Source organism: Procambarus clarkii, chromosome 8, assembly GCF_040958095.1.
Source record: "Procambarus clarkii isolate CNS0578487 chromosome 8, FALCON_Pclarkii_2.0, whole genome shotgun sequence".
Taxonomy (NCBI): domain Eukaryota; kingdom Metazoa; phylum Arthropoda; class Malacostraca; order Decapoda; family Cambaridae; genus Procambarus; species Procambarus clarkii.
Window position 1 is genome coordinate 43,110,309 of NC_091157.1, and position 22,500 is coordinate 43,132,808.

General features: G+C 43.4%; 1 protein-coding gene across 1 annotated transcript in view; it reads right to left on the reverse strand.

Annotated features, from left to right (window-relative positions):
• Positions 1-22,500, reverse strand: part of LOC123759706 (uncharacterized) — a 160,942-nt gene that overhangs the window by 65,761 nt on the left and 72,681 nt on the right. Inside the window, exon 10 of the mRNA XM_069320330.1 lies at positions 14,442-14,595. Within this exon, the coding sequence (XP_069176431.1) occupies positions 14,442-14,595 (154 nt within the window). The remainder of the gene's footprint in view (positions 1-14,441; positions 14,596-22,500) is intronic.

Below are 22,500 nucleotides of genomic sequence, written 5' to 3' on the forward strand. Positions count from 1 at the left end.
TAAATAATAAACTATAGAATAAATTACACATATTATAAATTGACACAACGTTTCGAACCTACATAATTCATTCTCAATTGAAGGGATAGTTTTGTGCGTATTGGATTTATACCATTAAGGAGGTCAGGTGCATAAAACAAAAAGATGAGGAGTACATTGTAAGGGAGGAATTGGGCACAAATAGGGGAAGGATAGCGGCCGGAAGTAAGGACAAAGCATTTACAAATATTAAGCAGTTTCATGGCATGTCTTTTAAGTCAACATAGGTGTTGATTAAAGTTGAAACGCACGTGTAGTCCCACACCAACTGTCTACCATTCTTCCAGGGGTTCACCGTGATCCCGTCTGGGCGACCGACAGGCTGGTCAAAGTTCCAGGGCATTAGGTAACGAGGTTCTCTCTCTGCTGGACAACAAGTTGTGGTAAGGCTCCTTTTAATAATGCCATTTACCTCACTGTGTCTTGCATGCCATACTCCTGTGCTTTGGCAGAGCAGGCCACTATCTCGCTGCCAATACACCTGTATTCGGTATGGATTGGGGCAGCGAAGTGGAGAGCCACAGCAATTCGGAGAGCCTGTGGTGTGAGACGCATGACAGTTGTTGATATTGGGGTTGCTAATAGGAAATCCCCTGCATGGGGAGCTGCTACAGCTCTAAGTCGGGCAGTGTCATGTGGTGTTGTCGCAGCTTCTAGGCATGTTGCAGCTGCTTGGTCTACAATGGGACACTACTCATTTGATGTTGACCTGTTGACCTAGGAAATCGGGTAGGATTTCCTTCACTAGGTTGTCAGATGCCACTGAAGAGGACAGGAACGCTGGTTCAGCAATTTGTGTTGCTGTGCGAACGCCGAGGCCCCCGAGTCTGACAGGAAGGGAGGCTTGTTTTCACTGTGAGTCGCTGAGAGAAAGGTTGAGGGTTCTTTCTAACGCTGATTTCAATAGGCTGTCGTACTCTTCTAATTTAAAATTCTTAAAAGATGGCGAACATCTAAGGAACTAGGTCAGCCTGGGGAGGGACAAGCATCTGGTGAAGAGGTAAAGTGCATCATGAGCATCAATGTCTTCAATCCTCTCATCCACCCTATATATATATATATATATATATATATATATATATATATATATATATATATATATATATATATATATATATATATATATATATATATATGTTGTACCTAGTAGCCAGAACGTCGTACTCTGCCTACTATGCAAGGCCCGATTTGCCTAATAAGCCAGGTTTTCCTGAATTAATATATTTTCTATAATTTTTTTCTCATGAAAAGATAAAGCTACCCATTTCATTATGTATGAGGTCAATTTTTTGTTATTGGAGTTAAAATTAACGTAGATATATGACCGAACCTAACCAACCCTACCTAACCTAACCTAACCTATCTTTATAGGTTAGGTTAGGTTAGGTAGCCAAAAAAGTTAGGATAGGTTAGGTGAGGTAGGTTAGGTAGTCGAAAAACAATTAATTCATGAAAACTTGGCTTATTAGGCAAATCGGGCCTTGCATAGTAGGCTGAGAAGTGCGTTCTGGCTACTAGGTACGACATATATATATATATATATATATATATATATATATATATATATATATATATATATATATTGTACACATGTCACTAAACAGTATTGTGATTGTTATTCATTTCTTTTATATTTTCCATTTTGCATGGAATGAAATGCTGTTGTATTTAGTGACATGTATTAAGAGAAAACCTGCTGTTAAAATATACTGATATATATAATATAATGTACTAAGCACTTGTAACTCTCTACACTGTCGCACATTTCCACTATCTTGAGCATTTGCAATTCAGTACACTGTAGCACACTTCCTCTGAACCTAGCGGCTGTAACTCACTGCACTGCTGCACAATTTTACTGCATTGTGCGCTTGAACCTCACTACACTGCAGAACACTTCCACGCTACCGAGCGATTGAAAGTCTCTACACAGTTGCACACTTCCCACTGTAGTGATCGCTCACAGCTCTCACTACAGTGCTGTACACTTGTGTGTCAAATTTCTCACATTTTCCCCTGCATATTACTCAAGTTTACAAGCAGCGAGGAAGAGGCACTTTGTCCAGTGTCAAGAATTCTGCGAGGGCTTCACAGGGAAAATTTATACCATGAACATGTCTTTGGAGCTACGAGGAAGGTGGAATATGTTTGATCAATATAATTAACTCATTTACTCCAGTATAATACTGTTAGGAAGTAAATTGAGTATACAAACTGTGTGAGATGAGAGGAAGCGAAGGAGAGAGAAGGATATATATATATATATATATATATATATATATATATATATATATATATATATATATATATATATATATTTTTATATATATTTTTTATATATATATAAAAAAAAATTGACCTCATACATAGAGAAAAGGGTTGCTTTATCATTTCATAAGAAAAAAATTATAGTAAATATATTAATTCAGGAAAACTTGGCTTATTAGGCAAATCGGGCCTTGAATAGTAGGCTGAGAAGTGAGTTCTGGCTACTAGGTACGACATATATATATATATATATATATATATATATATATATATATATATATATATATATATATATATATATATATATATATATATATGTTGTACCTAGTAGCCAGAACGTCGTACTCGGCCTACTATGCAAGGCCCGATTTGCCTAATAAGCCAAGTTTTCCTGAATTAATATATTTTCTCTATTTTTTTTCTTATGAAATGATAAAGCTACCCATTTCATTACGTATGAAGTCAATTTTTTTTATTGGAGTTAAAATTAACGTAGATATATGACCGAACCTAACCAACCCTACCTAACCTAACCTATCTTTATAGGTTAGGTTAGGTTAGCTAGCCGAAAAAGTTAGGTTAGGTTAGGTAGTCGAAAAAACATTAATTCATGAAAACTTGGCTTATTAGGCAAATCGGGCCTTGAATAGTAGGCTGAGAAGTGCGTTCTGGCTATTAGGTACGACATATATATATATATATATATATATATATATATATATATATATATATATATATATATATATATATAATATGCACTAACTTGCCTAAAACACGCAAGTGAAGCTTTACAACTTTAGAACACTTTCCCATCAGGAGACTCGAACCCTAGCCAGCACAGAAGCCTCACAGCAACTGGCATATATATATAAATATATATGCTTGGGGTCGGATATAGGAAAGAGGTTATAACATGAAGAACCCGGTTACTGTCCCCATAATGGTCGTAACAACTGACAATGATTGGTCTTCCAGTACACATGTCTGGTAGACTTGCTGCCTCTGTCTGGCGAGACCAACGTGCCAAACCCAATCGGGTTTGAGCTTTCTGAGCCAACCCGGAGCAGCTGCTATGCTCACGAGGCAATTGTTCTAGAAGGTTCCAGAAGCTCTACAGTGATTGATCAGTCCAGCAACCAGGAGGCCTGGTCGACGACCGGGCCGCGGGGACACTAAGCCCCGGAAGCACCTCAAGGTAAGGTGGTGTACATAATTCCAAGCGTGTTAAGTGACCTCATCCGCCTGGTACAGTCGGGTGATCTGACCCATCCAGGGTCAGGTCATGACCTCACGCCTTCTTGTTAGCAGCAAAACTCTCTCTCTGCACATTTACAGCCTAGGCTGTGTGCATATGTTCTCTAGGCGACTAAACCTCCAGGTCTTGTCGAACCATGGCATCTCACAACTCCCATCATGGTACCATTAATCTGCTAACATCAACTCCCATCATGGTACCATTAATCTGCTGACATCAGAGGCTGTCAGCCGATACCACACACGGTAGTGCTGGCTTCATGCAAGGCCTGTGCACAGCAGGCACACTGCATCTTGTGCACTTGGGTGCACACTAGGCAATGAACCAACTCCAATGCTGTACTTGTGCACAAAACTGCACATTTCAAGACATTGGGAATTCCTGATCCCTCTCATCTTACAAAGAGATCAACATGAGTTCCACAAATGGTCAGAAGACTGGCAAATTGATGTTTAATGTCAAAAACTACAAGACCTTGCATATGGGGCTGAACAATCCACCCAAAAACTTCCAAATTAACAACATTACTTTGCTGCAGATTGATAAAGAAAATGACCTTGAAGTCAGAATTCAACATTCACTGAAAGTTGCACAACAGGTGGAAGCTGTAATAAATAGTCGAACCAAAGATTAGGAATTATCAAGCGAACTTATGACCAGGAAAAAAAAGGTAGTTATTCAACTATGTAAATCACTTAGAGTATTGTGTCCAAGAAAGGAGACATCATCCTTAGAGTGACATAGCTGAACAAATCCACAAGGGCCGTGACGAGGATTCGAACCTGCGTCCAGGAGCATCCCAGACACTGCCTTAATTGACTGAGCTACGACAGGGTAAAAGTCGCAGTGTCTGGGATGCTCCTGGACGCAGGTTCGAATCCTCGTCACGGCCCTTGTGGATTTGTTCATTTGATGCATCACGTTAGTGTGATCTCTGTGTGTAATGACATAGCTGCTTTGGCGAAAGTTCAATACCTGGCAATATAAATCATTCCTGAACTAAGTGGATTTTCATACCGGGAACAACTGAGGGTCACAGGGCTAACAAAAGAGACAACCAAGCATAACAGAGCGGATCTCATCGAAACTTTTAAAATTCTGAACAATTTGACTGATATTGATTGATCAAGGCCGCGTCTTCCAAAGATCAGATGTAACACAATCAAGGAGCAGCAGTTTCAAGGTCAACAAGTCACAATGTAGGACAGGAAATAGGAAATACTTTATCACTCGTAGATATATAAACCCAAGGAACCACCTACCCGACGGAGCCGTAAAGACCTAAACACTACTGAATTCCAAAATCCAGCTCGTCAAAATTATCAGAACAAATAGAGGTGGGGGAGACCTTTGACAAGCTGCCGGCTTTCTGTCCTTGTCAAGGCCACTAGAGAGATAGTGGCCCTCAGGTAAATTTAGGTATATGTACGTTAGGCTTATATCAAGGCTCCTCCAAGGTTAAGCTACTGACCCCCCCCCCCTCCTCCCTGGATGCAACTCTTCTAGATTTGACTTATTGATTGATGAAGATTAAGTCACCCAAGAGGTGACACGGGCATGAATAGCCCGTAAATTTGACTAACTCGAAAGCACCTATTTATTGGCAGGTGAACAGAGGCATTAGGTGATACATGCCCAACAATTTATGTTCCACCCACGATTCCCGACTGTAATTTGAGTACGAACCAACTTTACTACTGATATCCTTAAAATGATCGAGTCATATAAATTATAAATATTATATATATTAGCCTGGTTGAAATTTATTTCGGCTAGACTTTGTCAGTTACGTTTGCATGAATCTTTTCATGACTAATAACTTTTATTATAAATAATATATAATATATTATAAATAATACAAATTTTCACTTTTATTAGTCTGGCCTAACTTCGGTAATTATTATATGACATACTTATCTTGCATTTATTTATGACTAAATTATAATAATAATAAGAGTAATGATTTTGATTCATAAGAATGTGTGTACAAAGAATATAAGATAAAGAGACTATAGTCGGTATACGTACAAATGAAGCAACTACTACACGAAGCGATTCGGGCAAAACAGAATCATTTAAATAACAAATTATTTATAGATATAATTGTGTAAATAGAACTAAAAAGAGAAACAGATATGAAAATGTTTCAAGAAATATAACAAATAATATACAATATAAAGGTGATAATTACAACGTATCCTCAAGTAGCAGATCGCTCAATGGGATGCATTGGGAATGACTGCATAATTAGTGCTATTATCTACCCCCTCTATCCATGCTTAGCTTAGGTTCAGTAGGAACTATGTTAATTAACGCCGCCACCACCCTGAATTACCGGACTGGGAAGGGAAGGGAATTATCAGGGTGAAAACGCCAAGCCATTACGACTATATAGTATTGGGAAAGGGGTCAGGATAAGGATTTGGGATGGGACGGGGGGAAGGAATGCTGCCCAGCCACTTGGACGGTCGGGGATTGAACGCCGACCTGCATGAAGCGAGACCATCGCTCTACCGTCCAGCCCAAGTGATTGGACTGCCGGACAGGGAACCAGGATGTGAGAACTTGTGAATGTTAATATCCTACCAGGATAGGTGTAAGCACAAAATCAATGGTGAAAAATATCCTGGCCTGACACTTGAATAATCATGAAACCTCTTAGGAGAACTATACAGAATAACGGGAGCAGTGCAGGACACTCTGGCACTGACACACTTTTGTGCGGTCACTAATGGTCCAGTTGATTAGGGCACCGTAACACCAGTTGCAATGTGCTCCTGGAGGTCTGGGTTCGAGTCAATTCTGGGGTGTGGAGTTTTCATTTGCATATATGCTTGGGGACCATTCAAGCTTGTTCGCATTTCTGTTAAGAGGTGCTGGGAAGACGTGGCACCACGAGAGTAGCTCTCATCCTGTAACTACACTTAGGTAATTACACCTGATTACGGAGCTGAAGGAGGGATACCGGACAACTAAGGGCACTCGGTTAATATGGGACAAAGAGGACGGTAAACCCAGTATATCACGTCGGCAGGTACCATTAATACACCTGGGAATGACTCTTTCAAAACATTACTTTATCACGTTAGCAAGACAGTTCCTATCTATGTTCTCTATTGATTTGAAGGTGCAATAGAAGAACTGAGTGAAGGTACTCGGTGCAACAGAGAGCTCGAGTGCAACACGTCCACCTGTTGGTGTTCCGTTCTTCCGTTCTTCTCTTCTGTTCTGATGTGTACTGCTCTCTTGTTATAGTGAGAGGTGGAGGTTATCTTGTCTTGAGGTTATCTTGAGATGATTTCGGGGCTTAGCATCCCCGTGGGCCAGTCCTCGACCAGGCCTCCTTTTTGTTACACATCCCCAGGAAGCAGCCCGTATCAGCTGTCTAACTCCCAGGTACCTATTTACTGCTAGGTAACAGGGGATCAGGGTAAAAGAAACTCTGCCCATTTGTTTCCGCCTCCACCGGGGATCGAACCCGGAACCTCAGGACTACGAATCTGAAGCGCTGTCCACTCAGCTGTCAGGCCCTCCCTCAGTAAGTGTGAGATGTGGAGGCTGCCTGAGCAAATGCAGGCCGTCGTAGCATGGAGGCTGCCTGAGTAAGTGCAGGCCGTCGTAGCATGGAGGCTGCCTGAGCAAATGCAGGACGTCGTAGCATGGGGGCTGCCTGAGTAAGTGCAGGCCGTCGTAGCATGGAGGCTGCCTGAGTAAGTGCAGGACGTCGTAGCATGGGGGCTGCCTGAGTAAGTGCAGGCCGTCGTAGCATGGAGGCTGCCTGAGTAAGTGCAGGACGTCGTAGCATGGGGGCTGCCTGAGTAAGTGCAGGCCGTCGTAGCATGGGGGCTGCCTGAGTATTAAGTGACCATAATCTGGGAGAGAGAGAGAGGCAGTATGGAGGCATATTGAGCCGACTCCCACACTCGCTCTCGCCTCAATAATGAACGTCGCTGATGAGGTAAAGGTGACCTGTCCTCTCCTGATGTGTCAACACGTCGACGTGACGGAACACCTGCTGTTTGTTGACTGATCTCGTGATGGTGTTGTTGTTTTAGATTCAGTTAATGGGAACAAATCGTTCCAAGTAGCACGGGCTATGGTGAGCCCGTGGTGGACTTACCTGGCACAGGTGGGGGGGGGGGGGTTGTAAGGATCTCTTGATGTATCTTACGCTTTTAGTAAGGTAGTGAGTGACGTGAACTCACCTAATTCTGCTTGCGGGGGTTTAGCTCTGGCTCTTTGGTCCCGCCTCTTAACCGTCAATCAACTGGTGTACAGATTCCTGAGCCTACTGGGCTCTATCATATCTACATTTGAAACTATGTATGGAGTCAGCCTCCACCACATCACTGCCTAATGCATTCCATCTGTTAACTACTCTGACACTGAAAAAGTTTTTTCTAACGTCCCTGTGGCTCATTTGGGTACTCAGTCTCCACCTGTGTCCCCTTGTTCGCGTACCACCCGTGTTAAAAGCTTATTTTTATCTACCCTGTCAATTCCTCTGAGAATTTTGTAAGTAGTAATCATGTCTCCCCTTACTCTTTTGCCTTCCAATATCGTGAGGTGCATCTCACGCAGCCTTTCCTCGTAACTCATGCCTCTTAGTTCTGGGACTAGCCTAGTGGTTCTGGTACAAGGTTCTGAATGATTGTTGACCAGACCACACACTAGAAAGTGAAGGGACGACGACGTTTCGGTCCAGGACCAGGACGGACCGAAACATCGTCGTCTCTTCACTTTCTAGTGTGTGGTCTGGTCAACATACTTCAGCCACGTTATTGTGACTCATCGCCTGCTTCTGAATGATTCCTTATACAGATTCCTGAAGGCTGTTCTGATATTAGCCAGCCTTGCGTATGCCGCAGATGTAATTTTTTTTATGTGGGCTTCAGGAGACAGGTTTGGTGTGATATCAACTCCTAGATCTTTCTCTCTGTCCGTTTCATGAAGTACTTCATTTCCCATTTGGTATCCTGTGTCTGTCCTCCTGTTTCCACCGCCTAGTTTCATGAGCTTGCATTTACTCGAGTTGAACTTTAGTAGCCATTTGTTGGACCATTCATTCAGTCTGGGTCATCTTGTAGCCTCCATATATCATCCTCCATTTTAATCCTCCTCATAATTTTTAGATCATCAGCAAACAATGAGAGGAAGGATTCTATACCCTCTGGGAGATCATTTACATATATCAGAAACAGTATGGGTCCAAGGACTGACTTTTGCGGAACCCCACTGGTGACTTCTCGCCAATCTGAGACCTCACCCCTCACAATGACTCGCTGCCTTCTGTTGCTTAGGTACTCCCTTATCCAATGGAGTACCTTCCAATTCACTCCTGCCTGCATCTCCAGCTTTTTCACTAGCCTCTTGTGTGGTATTGTGTCAAAGGCTTTCTGGCAATCCAAAAATATGCAGTCTGCCCACCCCTCTCTTTCTTGCCTAATTTTTGTTGCCTGATTGTAGAATTCAATTAATCCTGTGAGGCAGGACTTGCCATCCCTGAACCCATGTTGATGCTGTGTTACAAAATTCCTTCGCTCCAGATGTTCCACTAGCTTTTTTCGCACAATCTTCTCCATCAGCTTGCATGGTATGCAGGTTAGGGACACTATCCTGTTGTTCAGTGCCTCCTGTCTATCCCCCTTCTTGTATATCGGGACTACATTAGCCGTCTTCCAAATTTTTGGAAATTCCTCTATTACCTACCAGTGATTTGTTATACACTATGGAGAGTGGCAGGCACAATGCTTCTGCTCCTTCTTTTAGTATCCATGGGGAGATTCCATCCGGGCCAATAGCTTTTCTCACATCCAACTCTAGCAAAAGCTTCCTTACATCCCCAGTGGTAATCTCAAAATTTTTTAGTGATTCCTGGTTAACTATTCCCTCTCTTATCTCTGGAACTTCCCCTTGCTCTAATGTGAAGACCTCCTGGAATTTCTTATTCAGTTCCTCACACACTTCCTTGTTGTTTGTAGTGAATCTGTCTGCCCTTATCTTCAATTTCATTACCCGTTCCTTTACTGTTGTTTTTCTCCTGATGTGGCTGTGCAGCAATTTACACGGAGTCTTTGCCTTGCTTGCGATGTCATTTTCATATTGCCCTTCTGCCTCTCTTCTCAATCTGACATATTCATTCCTGGCATTCTGGTGTATCTTTCTCTGCTCCCAAGTGTCCTGTTTTTTCTATAGTTTACCACGCCCTTTTACTTTGCTGCTTAGCTTGCCTACATCTCTGATTAAACCATGGGTTTCTCATCTTCATTTCGTTGTTTTCCTTTTGGATTGGGACAAATTTGTCTGCTGCTTCCTTACACCTCTGCGTGATGTAGTCCATCATGTCTTGGGCCGTCTTTCCTCTGAGCTCTGTTTCCCATGTTATATTTGTTAGGAATTTTCTTATCTCCTCAAAGTTTCTCTCTCGGAATGTCAGCCTTTTGTTTTCAGTTCCCCTCCTCGAGTTCCTTAACTCTTCTTCAACCAGATACTCGAACGTCAGTACACTGTGGTCACTCATTCCTACCGGGGCCTCGAATCCGATATCGTGTGTGTGTGTGTGTGTGTGTGTGTGTGTGTGTGTGTGTGTGTGTGTGTGTGTGTGTGTGTGTGTGTGTGTGTGTGTGTGTGTGTGTGTGTGTGTGTGTGTGTGTGTGTGTATGTGTGTATGAGTGTGTGTGTTTAGAAACATTTCTGAATCATTTCCTTGTTAATTAACATTCGTATATCAACAACGCAGGATTAAAGCAAAACCAGACATACTTATACCATCCACAAGTAATTAACTCCGAATCCAATTACAATTAAGATTCCGGAAGCTGTTCCTGGCAGTGGTGCCCACATATAGATGGACCATTGGCCCTGGTATGAGGCACTTCGCAGGGCAACAGCACAACTCCACAGCCCTAAGTGTCATTATCCAAAGCGAACTCGCCATTTATTTATGTTAATTATCCTGAGAGAGTTGAGCCCAACTTGTGAAATGTATTCGTGGAGACTTTGTCTTGAGTGGCGTTGTTTATTGTTAAGTTTGTGTTCAATGTAACCGATGAACAGTCATTATATTTCTAGTAAAATGAACTTCACGAACTGGTAAATCAATATCATTAAAAATATTGAATTTGACTTAGACTTAGAGACGTCTAAGTTCAGTTGAGTGAATCACGAAAGTGATCTGAGCTCGAATGTCATATTATAGGTTAATATTACCTTCGTTTTGAAGTCCAAGGTCAGCATTAGAGGTTACAGGGCCTCAGATGGGACACTCTTGCAGGCACGAGATATAGCACGTCTTTTGAGAGCCAAATTGCTTTGATGTTGGAGTTATTGGTGTGAGGGGTACTAGGGTGGGGTGTGTGGGGCTAGGAAGAGGGCCTCTAGTGGGCTAGGAAGAGGGCTTCTAATGGGCTAGGAAGATGGCTTCTAATGGGCTAGGAAGAGGGCCTCTAGTGGGCTAGGAAGAGGGCCTCTAGTGGGCTAGGAAGATGGCTTCTAATGGGCTAGGAAGAGGGCTTCTAATGGGCTAGGAAGAGGGCTTCTAGTGGGCTAGGAAGAGGGCCTCTAGTGGGCTAGGAAGAGGGCCTCTAGTGGGCTAGGAAGATGGCTTCTAATGGGCTAGGAAGAGGGCTTCTAATGGGCTAGGAAGTGGGCCTCTAGTGGGCTAGGAAGAGGGTCTCTAGTGGGCTAGGAAGATGGCTTCTAATGGGCTAGGAAGAGGGCCTCTAGTGGGCTAGGAAGAGGGCTTCTAATGGGCTAGGAAGAGGGCCTCTAGTGGGCTAGGAAGAGGGCCTCTAGTGGGCTAGGAAGAGGTCTTCTAATGGGCTAGGAAGAGGGCTTCTAATGGGCTAGGAAGAGGGTTTCTAATGGGCTAGGAAGATGGCTTCTAATGGGCTAGGAAGATGGCTTCTAATGGGCTAGGAAGAGGACCTCTAGTGGGCTAGGAAGAGGGCTTCTAATGGGCTAGGAAGATGGCTTCTAATGGGCTAGGAAGAGGACCTCTAGTGGGCTAGGAAGAGGGCTTCTAATGGGCTAGGAAGATGGCTTCTAATGGGCTAGGAAGATGGCTTCTAATGGGCTAGGAAGAGGGCCTCTAGTGGGCTAGGAAGATGGCTTCTAATGGGCATGGAAGATGGCTTCTAATGGGCTAGGAAGATGGCTTCTAATGGGCTAGGAAGAGGGCCTCTAGTGGGCTAGGAAGAGGGCTTCTAATGGGCTAGGAAGAGGGCTTCTAATGGGCTAGGAAGATGGCTTCTAATGGGCTAGGAAGAGGGCCTCTAGTGGGATAGGAAGAGGGCTTCTAATGGGCTAGGAAGATGGCTTCTAATGGGCTAGGAAGAGGACCTCTAGTGGGCTAGGAAGAGGGCTTCTAATGGGCTAGGAAGATGGCTTCTAATGGGCTAGGAAGAGGACCTCTAGTGGGCTAGGAAGAGGGCTTCTAATGGGCTAGGAAGATGGCTTCTAATGGGCTAGGAAGATGGCTTCTAATGGGCAAGGAAGAGGGCCTCTAGTGGGCTAGGAAGATGGCTTCTAATGGGCTAGGAAGATGGCTTCTAATGGGCTAGGAAGATGGCTTCTAATGTGCTAGGAAGAGGGCCTCTAGTGGGCTAGGAAGAGGGCTTCTAATGGGCTAGGAAGAGGGCTTCTAATGGGCTAGGAAGATGGCTTCTAATGGGCTAGGAAGAGGGCCTCTAGTGGGATAGGAAGAGGGCTTCTAATGGGCTAGGAAGATGGCTTCTAATGGGCTAGGAAGATGGCTTCTAATGGGCTAGGAAGAGGGCCTCTAGTGGGCTAGGAAGAGGGCTTCTAATGGGCTAGGAAGAGGGCTTCTAATGGGCTAGGAAGAGGGCCTCTAGTGGGCTAGGAAGAGGGCTTCTAATGGGCTAGGAAGATGGCTTCTAATGGGCTAGGAAGATGGCTTCTAATGGGCTAGGAAGAGGGCCTCTAGTGGGCTAGGAAGATGGCTTCTAATGGGCATGGAAGATGGCTTCTAATGGGCTAGGAAGATGGCTTCTAATGGGCTAGGAAGATGGCTTCTAATGGGCTAGGAAGAGGGCTTCTAATGGGCTAGGAAGATAGCTTCTAATGGGCTAGGAAGAGGGCTTCTAATGGGCTAGGAAGAGGGCTTCTAATGGGCTAGGAAGATGGCTTCTAATGGGCTAGGAAGAGGGCTTCTAATGGGCTAGGAAGATGGCTTCTAATGGGCTAGGAAGATGGCTTCTAATGGGCTAGGAAGAGGGGCCTCTAGTGGGCTAGGAAGAGGGCTTCTAATGGGCTAGGAAGAGGGCTTCTAATGGGCTAGGAAGATGGCTTCTAATGGGCTAGGAAGAGGGCCTCTAGTGGGATAGGAAGAGGGCTTCTAATGGGCTAGGAAGATGGCTTCTAATGGGCTAGGAAGATGGCTTCTAATGGGCTAGGAAGAGGGCCTCTAGTGGGATAGGAAGAGGGCTTCTAATGGGCTAGGAAGATGGCTTCTAATGGGCTAGGAAGAGGGCTTCTAATGGGCTATGAAGATAGCTTCTAATGGGCTAGGAAGAGGGCCTCTAGTGGGCTAGGAAGAGAGCTTCTAGCGGGCTAGGAAGATGGCTCTGAATGAGTTTGGTAGAACATTTTTAGTGATCTAGAAATGTGACGCTGTGTAAGCTAGGAAAAGGATTTTTAATGGATTAAGAATATGGCTCTTAGTGAGCTAAGACTATAGCTCCTAGTGATCAAGGAATATGGTGCCTAGTTGGACAGGATCAGGGCTCCTAATGATAAAGGAATATGGTTCCTAGTTGGACAGGATCAGGGCTCCTAGTGATAAAGGAATATGGTGCCTAGTTGGACAGGATCAGGGCTCCTAATGATAAAGGAATATGGTGCCTAGTTGGACAGGATCAGGGCTCCTAATGATAAAGGAATATGGTGCCTAGTTGGACAGGATCAGGGCTCCTAATGATAAAGGAATATGGTGCCTAGTTGGACAGGATCAGGGCTCCTAGCGAGCTTCAAAATGCGCCCTAGTGAGCGGGGAAGATGGTTCAACTAGTCCTGTATATAGTTAGGACCTTCGATTTGTTGAAAGTTTTAATATTACCGTTTTGTAAGTTTAATTGTTACAGAATCCCAATCAATATTTGTCGAATTACTTAATTTTTAAAACATATTTCACCTAAATATTTAAACACATTCTTAATTTTGATTAAACAAGTAACTTCAGTAGAAAATTTACAGTTAATATTTGCAATCATTTAAATTAAAATTGTAAAAATTTCAAAATTAAAAGAAAAATGATAAAAACAAGGAATTTTAAAATAGGATTTAGTGATAAATAATAACACATAAGTAAAGTTATAATTATTTTTTTCGTAAAATAAAGTTATCAAAATATTAATAACATAACAAAATAATTGACTAAATATCATGATATGAAGGGAAACAATTACCCAGTCCAGAGAGGATAAATAATCGTCAATTATTACATAACCAGGATAAATAATGAAATGGAAATAATAGAGTTTGGTGTAATAAGTGAATAGTCTTAGGAATCAGTAGATTAATAGAATATCCATAATATAATAAGAAGTGGAGTCGTAAGTGAATGGAGGGAAGTAGCGTGACTACTGTGTTCGTAATTCACTGTAGTACGGTTACTTGTCGTAGTTACGAATATCTGTAGTTACTGAGCATTGGTTAGACCGTTACTCACCGTATGAAGAGAGACACTGGACGGGGTCACCGTCGTGGTACTCTTTTATGTCGACGCCACTCACCGTACGGACAGAGGCACTGGAAAGTGTCACCGTCGTGGCCCTCCTGTATGTCGACACCACTCACCGTACGGACAGAGGCACTGGAAAGTGTCACCGTCGTGGCCCTCCTGTATGTCGACGCTACTCACCGTACGGACAGAGGCACTGGAAAGTGTCACCGTCGTGGCCCTCTTGTATGTCGACACAGATGCCGGTGTTAAGACAGGGGTCGACGACGCAGGCGTCCAGCTCCTCGCAGTGGGTGCCCTTGTAGCCATCGCAACACTGACACTTGAAGTGTTCCTGCAACACACACAACACCCTAGTCAGTGACACTTGAAGTGTTCCCGCAACACACACAACACCCTAGTCAGTGACGCTTGAAGTGTTCCCGCAACACACACAACACCCTAGTCAGTGACACTGGAAGTGTTCCTGCAACACACACAAGACCCTAGTCAGTGACACTGGAAGTGTTCCTGCAACACACACAACACCCTAGTCAGTGACACTGGAAGTGTTCCTGCAACACACACAACACCCTAGTCAGTGACACATGAAGTGTTCCCGCAACACACACAACACCCTAGTCAGTGACGCTTGAAGTGTTCCTGCAACACACTCAACACCCTAGTCAGTGACACATGAAGTGTTCCCGCAACACCCATGAACAACATCAGCCCCCCAACGCCACCACTCGGCCATAACACTCACACATATGTTGACCAGACCACACACTTGAAAGTGAAGAGACGACGATGTATCGGCCCGTCCTAGACCATTCTCACAATCGACTTGAGAATGGTCCAGGACGGACCGAAACGTCGTCGTCCCTTCACTTTCTAGTGTGTGGTCTGGTCAACATACTTTAGCCACGTTATTGTGACTCCTCGTCTGCTTAAAGTACTCGTAGTAACGTTAGATGTGGTGGAAAGTACAAATATGTCGTGATGGACCAACAAAAAGTATTTTTTTTTCAACTTTATTTTTCGAACTCGATACAAAATAGTACAAAAAAGTGGTTTACTGGGAATCCATTACTATATATTGGTGCGATCGACCACACAGTTTCGAAAAGCATTATCAAAACAGGAGGATGGGTTGCAGTATATAGAAAGAGAAAGGAGATAAAGATAATATAGAAAGGACACAGAAGATAAAGATATAGAGAAGATTTAGAAGAGTAAGATGACACAGAGAAAACATAAAGAAAATACAAAGATAATAAGGGCTGATCAATGGGACTGAACAAAGTTAATTAGCACAATCTGAATTTAATATTGTTCAGCACCGCTGCCACCATTGTAACGACGACGAAAATGGAAAAAGAACGACGAGGAACAGCATAGCTGGAGAAAGAGAATTGCTAGAATTCAATCCCCAAAATTTTCTAAATTAATTAATCAAGGAAATGGAAAAAAAATGATAGAGGGAGGTAGCCATACCTTATGGTGAAGGGAAGTATAAGAGTCTGAAAGAGAGCAAAAAAAAGAGTGGAGTGGATATAACTCCAACACTAACATCACAGGTACACACATAAACCGGGTAACATCAGCAGCATATAAGACTTTACCAAATACCAAATAGGTTTTTTCAGTCTAAACCAGGATTTTTCCTCCCCACACCACCACTTTCCCCATACCATCACTTACCTTACTCCACCACTTCCCCCACACCACCACTTCCCCAACACCGTTACCCACACCACCACTTCCCCTACACCGCTACCCACACCCCTCACCCACCACCTCTGCATGACCCTCACTATAATATACTTTAGACTAGAATAATTAAACTAATACACCCTTCAACTCTTAGTCGTAATTAATATTCTCAATGTGTTAAATTAAGTCACTGACGCGCAGGCAGTGTACGAGAACCAATAATTACATTGAAATAATTCGTTGCTAACGAGGAAAGGTCAAAGGTCACATATGATAAATTTTATTTGGACTTTAAAGCAGCCGTAGTTATTATTCATTGTTTTAGTTCACACGTATTTATTGCGTATTTTAAGAAAATACGACGCGTCAAGTCGCTGCGTTAATCTTGCAGTGAGAAGCTACAGGAACTGGTCTGTCTTGAGGCGTGAGGTAACGAGAGTGGTGAGGCGAGCCTGGGGCCAGATTCACGAAGCAGTTACGCAAGTACTTACGAACCTGGGGCCAGATTCACGAAGCAGTTACGCAAGTACTTACGAACATATAAACCTTTCTTCAATCTTTGACGGCTATAGTTACATTTATTAAACAGTTTACAAGCATGAAAACTTGCCAATCAACTGTTGTTATTGTTATAAACAGCTTCCTGGTGCTTCGGAGCTCATTAACTGTTTAATAACTGTAAACAAAGCCGCCAAAGATTGAGAAAAGATGGTCTTGTTCGTAAGTGCTTGCGTAACTGCTTCCTGAATCTCGCCCCTGGTTCTCAAGAAACGTCTCTCTCCTTAAGAAGCCCGGTGAAAGTGCACTCACACTTCCTTATACACACTCAATTTTGTGTGAATAATATATTCATGGTAAATGCTCCAACTTTTCCTAATGGATCAACATCATATCATGGACAAAAAAATGTTAAAAAAATAGAAAAAAAAAATCGCAATTTCAAATTAATGATAAAAATTTTAAAATGTCAATATTGTTATTTTATTAGTAGTTGGTCTCAGTCTGGCATATAACGTACCTGTTTTTTTTGACCAGACCACACACTAGAAATTGAAGGGACGACGACGTTTCGGTCCGTCCTGGACCATTCTCAAGTCGATTGTGACTTGAGAATGGTCCAGGACGGACCGAAACGTCGTCGTCCCTTCAATTTCTAGTGTGTGGTCTGGTCAACATACTTCAGCCACGTTATTGTGACTCATCGCCTGCACGTACCTGTTTTATTGATAAAATATTGTTTGAGAGAATAGTTTACTGTAATTTTTTTTTCATTTCACATTTTTTCAATGTGGCCATCCAAATATGTGTCAAATTTATAGGTAAAAAAAATATAACTCTAAAGGTTATGACTTTACGACTAAAGAAAGTTATAGAGATCTTAGAACCAAGAACTTTGCACATAATATGTAAAAATGGTGCGAATCAGTCAGAAACGGATTTTTTTTTATCAGGTCTCAGAGTTGAAATTCCTGTTTTAGAGATAATTGAAGTTGAAGTTATTGACAATGAATAGAGGTAGTTCTAATTAATGAATTTTAAATTTAATAAAATTAAATTTAATAAATTAAGTTTAATAACATTAATAAAATTAATAAATTAAAAAAAAATAAAAGTCACAGCTTTTGAATGTTTTTTGAATATATGTTTTAATAAATATTGTTTGACATTCGTACTCAAATATGTGAAAGTCAATATATGTTGAAATAAAGTCAAGAGAAATAAACCTTCAAAAAACAAAATATAGGGATACGTTAGGGATAACTATAGAACAGATACTGGGCCCCTTAACTGTCTAACTGTAGGTTAGACATATATATATGAATGGGAATGGGTGGATATAAATAGGAGCTGCATCGTATGGGCCAATAAGCCTTCTACAGTTACCTTCATTCTTATGTTCTAATAACAAATATATATATATATATATATATATATATATATATATATATATATATATATATATATATATATATATATATATATATATATATATATATATATATATATATATATATATAATATTTTGCAGTAACTTTATTGCCCACATATAAGTGATGAAGCCCTCATCTGGTCCTCATTTATCAATACTACATAAACAGACACATAGAATAGAGTTTGAAATCTGTAAATAAATCGGCCAAAAAAGTAAAAGTCGCAGCTTTTGCCACCTGTGGCTGATTAACATGTTGACCAATTTCGTTCCAACTTCCCGTGCTTAGTGTTGGATATATATTCTCAACGATATAAAAGTCACAACAAAATCCGCATAGAAACAAAGAAGAAAAAACTAAAAAAAAAAAAATGAAAGTCTTTAAAGTCAGCTTTTCGTACAAAGGGACAAAAGAACTATTGTCATTGGGCAATGTATTTATATTACATTTGATTAATATGTGTGAAATCTGTCCCGCCAGATGGCACCAGTGTGTCACTATGTAGACCTTCCTCACTACTACTAGTCTTATTTGTGTGTCGGACAGGTGCTTGCATCTCTTTATCCCTGATTACCAGTAAATTGGAGGTGTTATCCTTATTATCAGTACTGGTTGCCGCCCGTCATGCACGCATTATTAAAAAAATCATAAAAAATCTATTTCTTAACATATTGGGATGAAATTTTTACGACGCTGATACCAAATAACGGGAGATTTGTTTAAAAATTTTCACTATTTTTCATATTTGAAAAAATCTGCTCCATCACCGGGCCCCTTAAATAATGCAACCAGATGACCCGTGTTTTTGGTGGGAGGAGAATGGTGGTGTTGACATATAGTTGTTGACAAGTATGTTGACCAGACCACACACTAGAAGGTGAAGGGACGACGACGTTTCGGTTCGTCCTGGACCATTCTCAAGTCGATTTCTTCCCACGACTAGTCTCCTGGTTGGAGGGGGAGAGCTGGGTGCCGGGGAAGAGGGATGTACTCTCCTAGTTGTGCTTGCGGGGGTTGAGCTTCGGCTCTTTGGTCCCGCCTCTCAACCGTCGATCAACTGGTGTACAGGTTCCTGAGCCTACTGGGCTCTATCATATCTTCACTTGAAACTGTGTATGGAGTCAGCCTCCACCACATCACTTCCTAATGCATTTAATTTATTAACCACTCTGACACTAAAATAATTCTTTCTAATGTCTTTATGGCTCATTTGGGCACTCAAGTGCCACCTGTGTCCCCTAGTGCGAGTGCCCCTTGTGTTAAATAATGTCTTTATCTACCTTATCAATTCCATTGAGAATCTTGTATGTGGTGATCATACCCACTACCCCTAACTCTCCTGTCTTGCAGCGACGTGAGGTTCAATTCTAATAGTCTCTCCTCACACTTCATGCCCCTCAGTTCGAGCACCAGTCTGGTGGCACACCTCTGAGCCTTCTCCAATTTAGTTTTATGCTTGACGAGATATGGACTTCATGCCGGAGCTGCATACTCCAGGATTGGTCTGACACACGTGGTATACAAGGTTCTGAATGATTACTTAAACAAGTTTCTAAAGGCAGTTCTTATGTTGGCCATATGCCACTGAGGTTATCTTCTTGATGTGGGCTTCGGTGGACAGGTCTGATGTGATACCAACCCCCAGGTCTTTCTCTCTGATTTTAGAAGAATTTCATCGCCCAAATGATATCTTGTATCTGGCCTCATGCTCCCTACACCTATCTTCATTACATTACATTTGCTTGGGTTAAACTTTAACAACCATTTGTTCGACCATTCGTTCTGTTTGTCAAGGTCTTCTTGAATCCTCATGCTTTCCTCCTCCGTCTTAATCTTTCTCCAAGGGACCTGACAGCTGAGTGGACAGCGCTTCGGATTCGTAGTCCTGAGGTCCCGTGTTCGATCCCCGGTGGAGGCGGAAACAAATTGGCAGAGTTTCTCTTCCCCCTGATGCGCCTGTTACCTAGCAGTAAATAGGTACCTGGGAGTTTGACAGATGCTACGGGCTGCTTCCTGAGGGTGTGTAACAAAAAGGAGGCCTGTTCGAGGACCGGGCTGCGGGACTCTAAGCCCCGAAATCATCTCAAGATAACCTCTGCATACCAAGGATTGTAGAGGTGAAGTAGATGAGTTGCAACCCGTCCTCTTAAAGATAACGTCACTTTTGGCTCGTATGCGCGCTATGGCCCAAAGTGGACGTAATTTGAAATGAAATCGACTCACAAAAGTGACGTACTGCCCCGTTTTTTGTTTGAGTCGTCCGGCTTACTCGGAAAGGTTAGAAGAGGAAACATTTAATTAACGTTTTTCATAACGTTTTTAAACTTTATGAGAATTTCCCGCCCACCTAACCAATCAGAGGACCCTTAACTAACTGTTGTTAAAAAAAAATCAAAATATATTTTAATTTTTTTAAATTTTCAAATTACGTCCACTTTCGGCCATACTCGTAAACGGCCAAAAGCGACGTTATTTTTAAGAAGACAGGTTGTTGAGCGGTGTGTGGGTGAGTTGACTGGAGGGCAGGTATGTGCAGGTGTGTGTAGGTGTGTGCAGGTGTGTGAGGTGTGTGTAGGTAGGCTTATCTTGGAGGATAGCTGGACGGTCAGACGGTACGACCACACGTTTGACGCATGCGTCTAACGTGTTGGACGTCGAACTCGTTCCTCCTCTTGTGTCTTTATTTTCCTAGTACTACCACTCACCTCGTCCGTCCCGTAGTCCAGTGTTCCACAGCATGCGTCCATCCTGTAGTCCAGTGTTCCACAGCATGCGTCCATCCCGTAGTCCAGTGTTCCACAGCATGCGTCCATCCTGTAGTCCAGTGTTCCACAGCATGCGTCCATCCCGTAGTCCAGTGTTCCACAGCATGCGTCCGTCCCGTAGTCCAGTGTTCCACAGCATGCGTCCATCCCGTAGTCCAGTGTTCCACAGCATGCGTCCGTCCCGTAGTCCAGTGTTCCACAGCATGCGTCCATCCCCTGGTCCGGTGTTCCACAGCATGCGTCCATCCCCTGGTCCAGTGTTCCACAGCATGCGTCCATCCCCTGGTCCGGTGTTCCACAGCATGCGTCCATCCCCTGGTCCGGTGTTCCACAGCATGCGTCCATCCCCTGGTCCTGTGTTCCACAACATGCGTCCGTCCCGTAGTCCAGTGTTCCACAGCATGCGTCCATCCCGTAGTCCAGTGTTCCACAGCATGCGTCCATCCCGTAGTCTGGTGTTCCACAGCATGCGTCCATCCTGTAGTCCAGTGTTCCACAGCATGCGTCCATCCCGTAGTCCTGTGTTCCACAGCATGCGTCCATCCCGTAGTCCAGTGTTCCACAGCATGCGTCCATCCCGTAGTGCAGTGTTCCACAGCATGCGTCCATCCCGTAGTGCAGTGTTCCACAGCATGCGTCCATCCTGTAGTCCAGTGTTCCACAGCATGCGTCCATCCCGTAGTCCAGTGTTCCACAGCATGCGTCCATCCCGTAGTCCAGTGTTCCACAGCATGCGTCCATCCCGTAGTGCAGTGTTCCACAGCATGCGTCCATCCTGTAGTCCAGTGTTCCACAGCATGCGTCCATCCTGTAGTCCAGTGTTCCACGGCATGCGTCCATCCCGTAGTCCTGTGTTCCACAGCATGCGTCCATCCCGTAGTGCAGTGTTCCACAGCATGCGTCCATCCCGTAGTGCAGTGTTCCACAGCATGCGTCCATCCTGTAGTCCAGTGTTCCACAGCATGCGTCCATCCCGTAGTCCAGTGTTCCACAGCATGCGTCCATCCCGTAGTGCAGTGTTCCACAGCATGCGTCCATCCTGTAGTCCAGTGTTCCACAGCATGCGTCCATCCTGTAGTCCAGTGTTCCACAGCATGCGTCCATCCCGTAGTCCTGTGTTCCACAGCATGCGTCCATCCCGTAGTGCAGTGTTCCACAGCATGCGTCCATCCCGTAGTGCAGTGTTCCACAGCATGCGTCCATCCTGTAGTCCAGTGTTCCACAGCATGCGTCCATCCCGTAGTCCAGTGTTCCACAGCATGCGTCCATCCTGTAGTCCAGTGTTCCACAGCATGCGTCCATCCCCTGGTCCAGTGTTCCACAGCATGCGTCCATTCAGGGATCAGAAGTCTGATAAACAAACTAACTTGTTATCGCTCCTGGCTCTCGTCCCTTGATACATATCACTTTGTTAGCGGCTATTGTTCATTTACCGTAATTGGAGCTAAACTGTCTAATTGGCAATTTGCGAGTCCAAAATCCCTCAATTTGTTTATCAAAGCTCATTGAATCAGCTCACTGTGAGTTGACGGACCCAACCCGTGTGAGACTCGTCGTGAGTGAGCATGATAGTTAGTCTGGGATGATCATGGCTCGTTGGAGCTTCAAGTTGAAGAGCGGAGCTTGACCTGTCCATCAGTCCTTCTGCACACGGACGTCAGTAAATGTGTAGCACACATGGAATGTCGAAGTTAAGAGGTGGGTGTATTAACCGGATTGATCATTAATTGTGAACATCGGGTTGGTGTGCAGGCGATGAGTCACAATAACGTGGCTGAAGTATGTTGACCAGACCACACACTAGAAGTTGAAGGGACGACGACGTTTCGGTCCGTCCTGGACCATTCT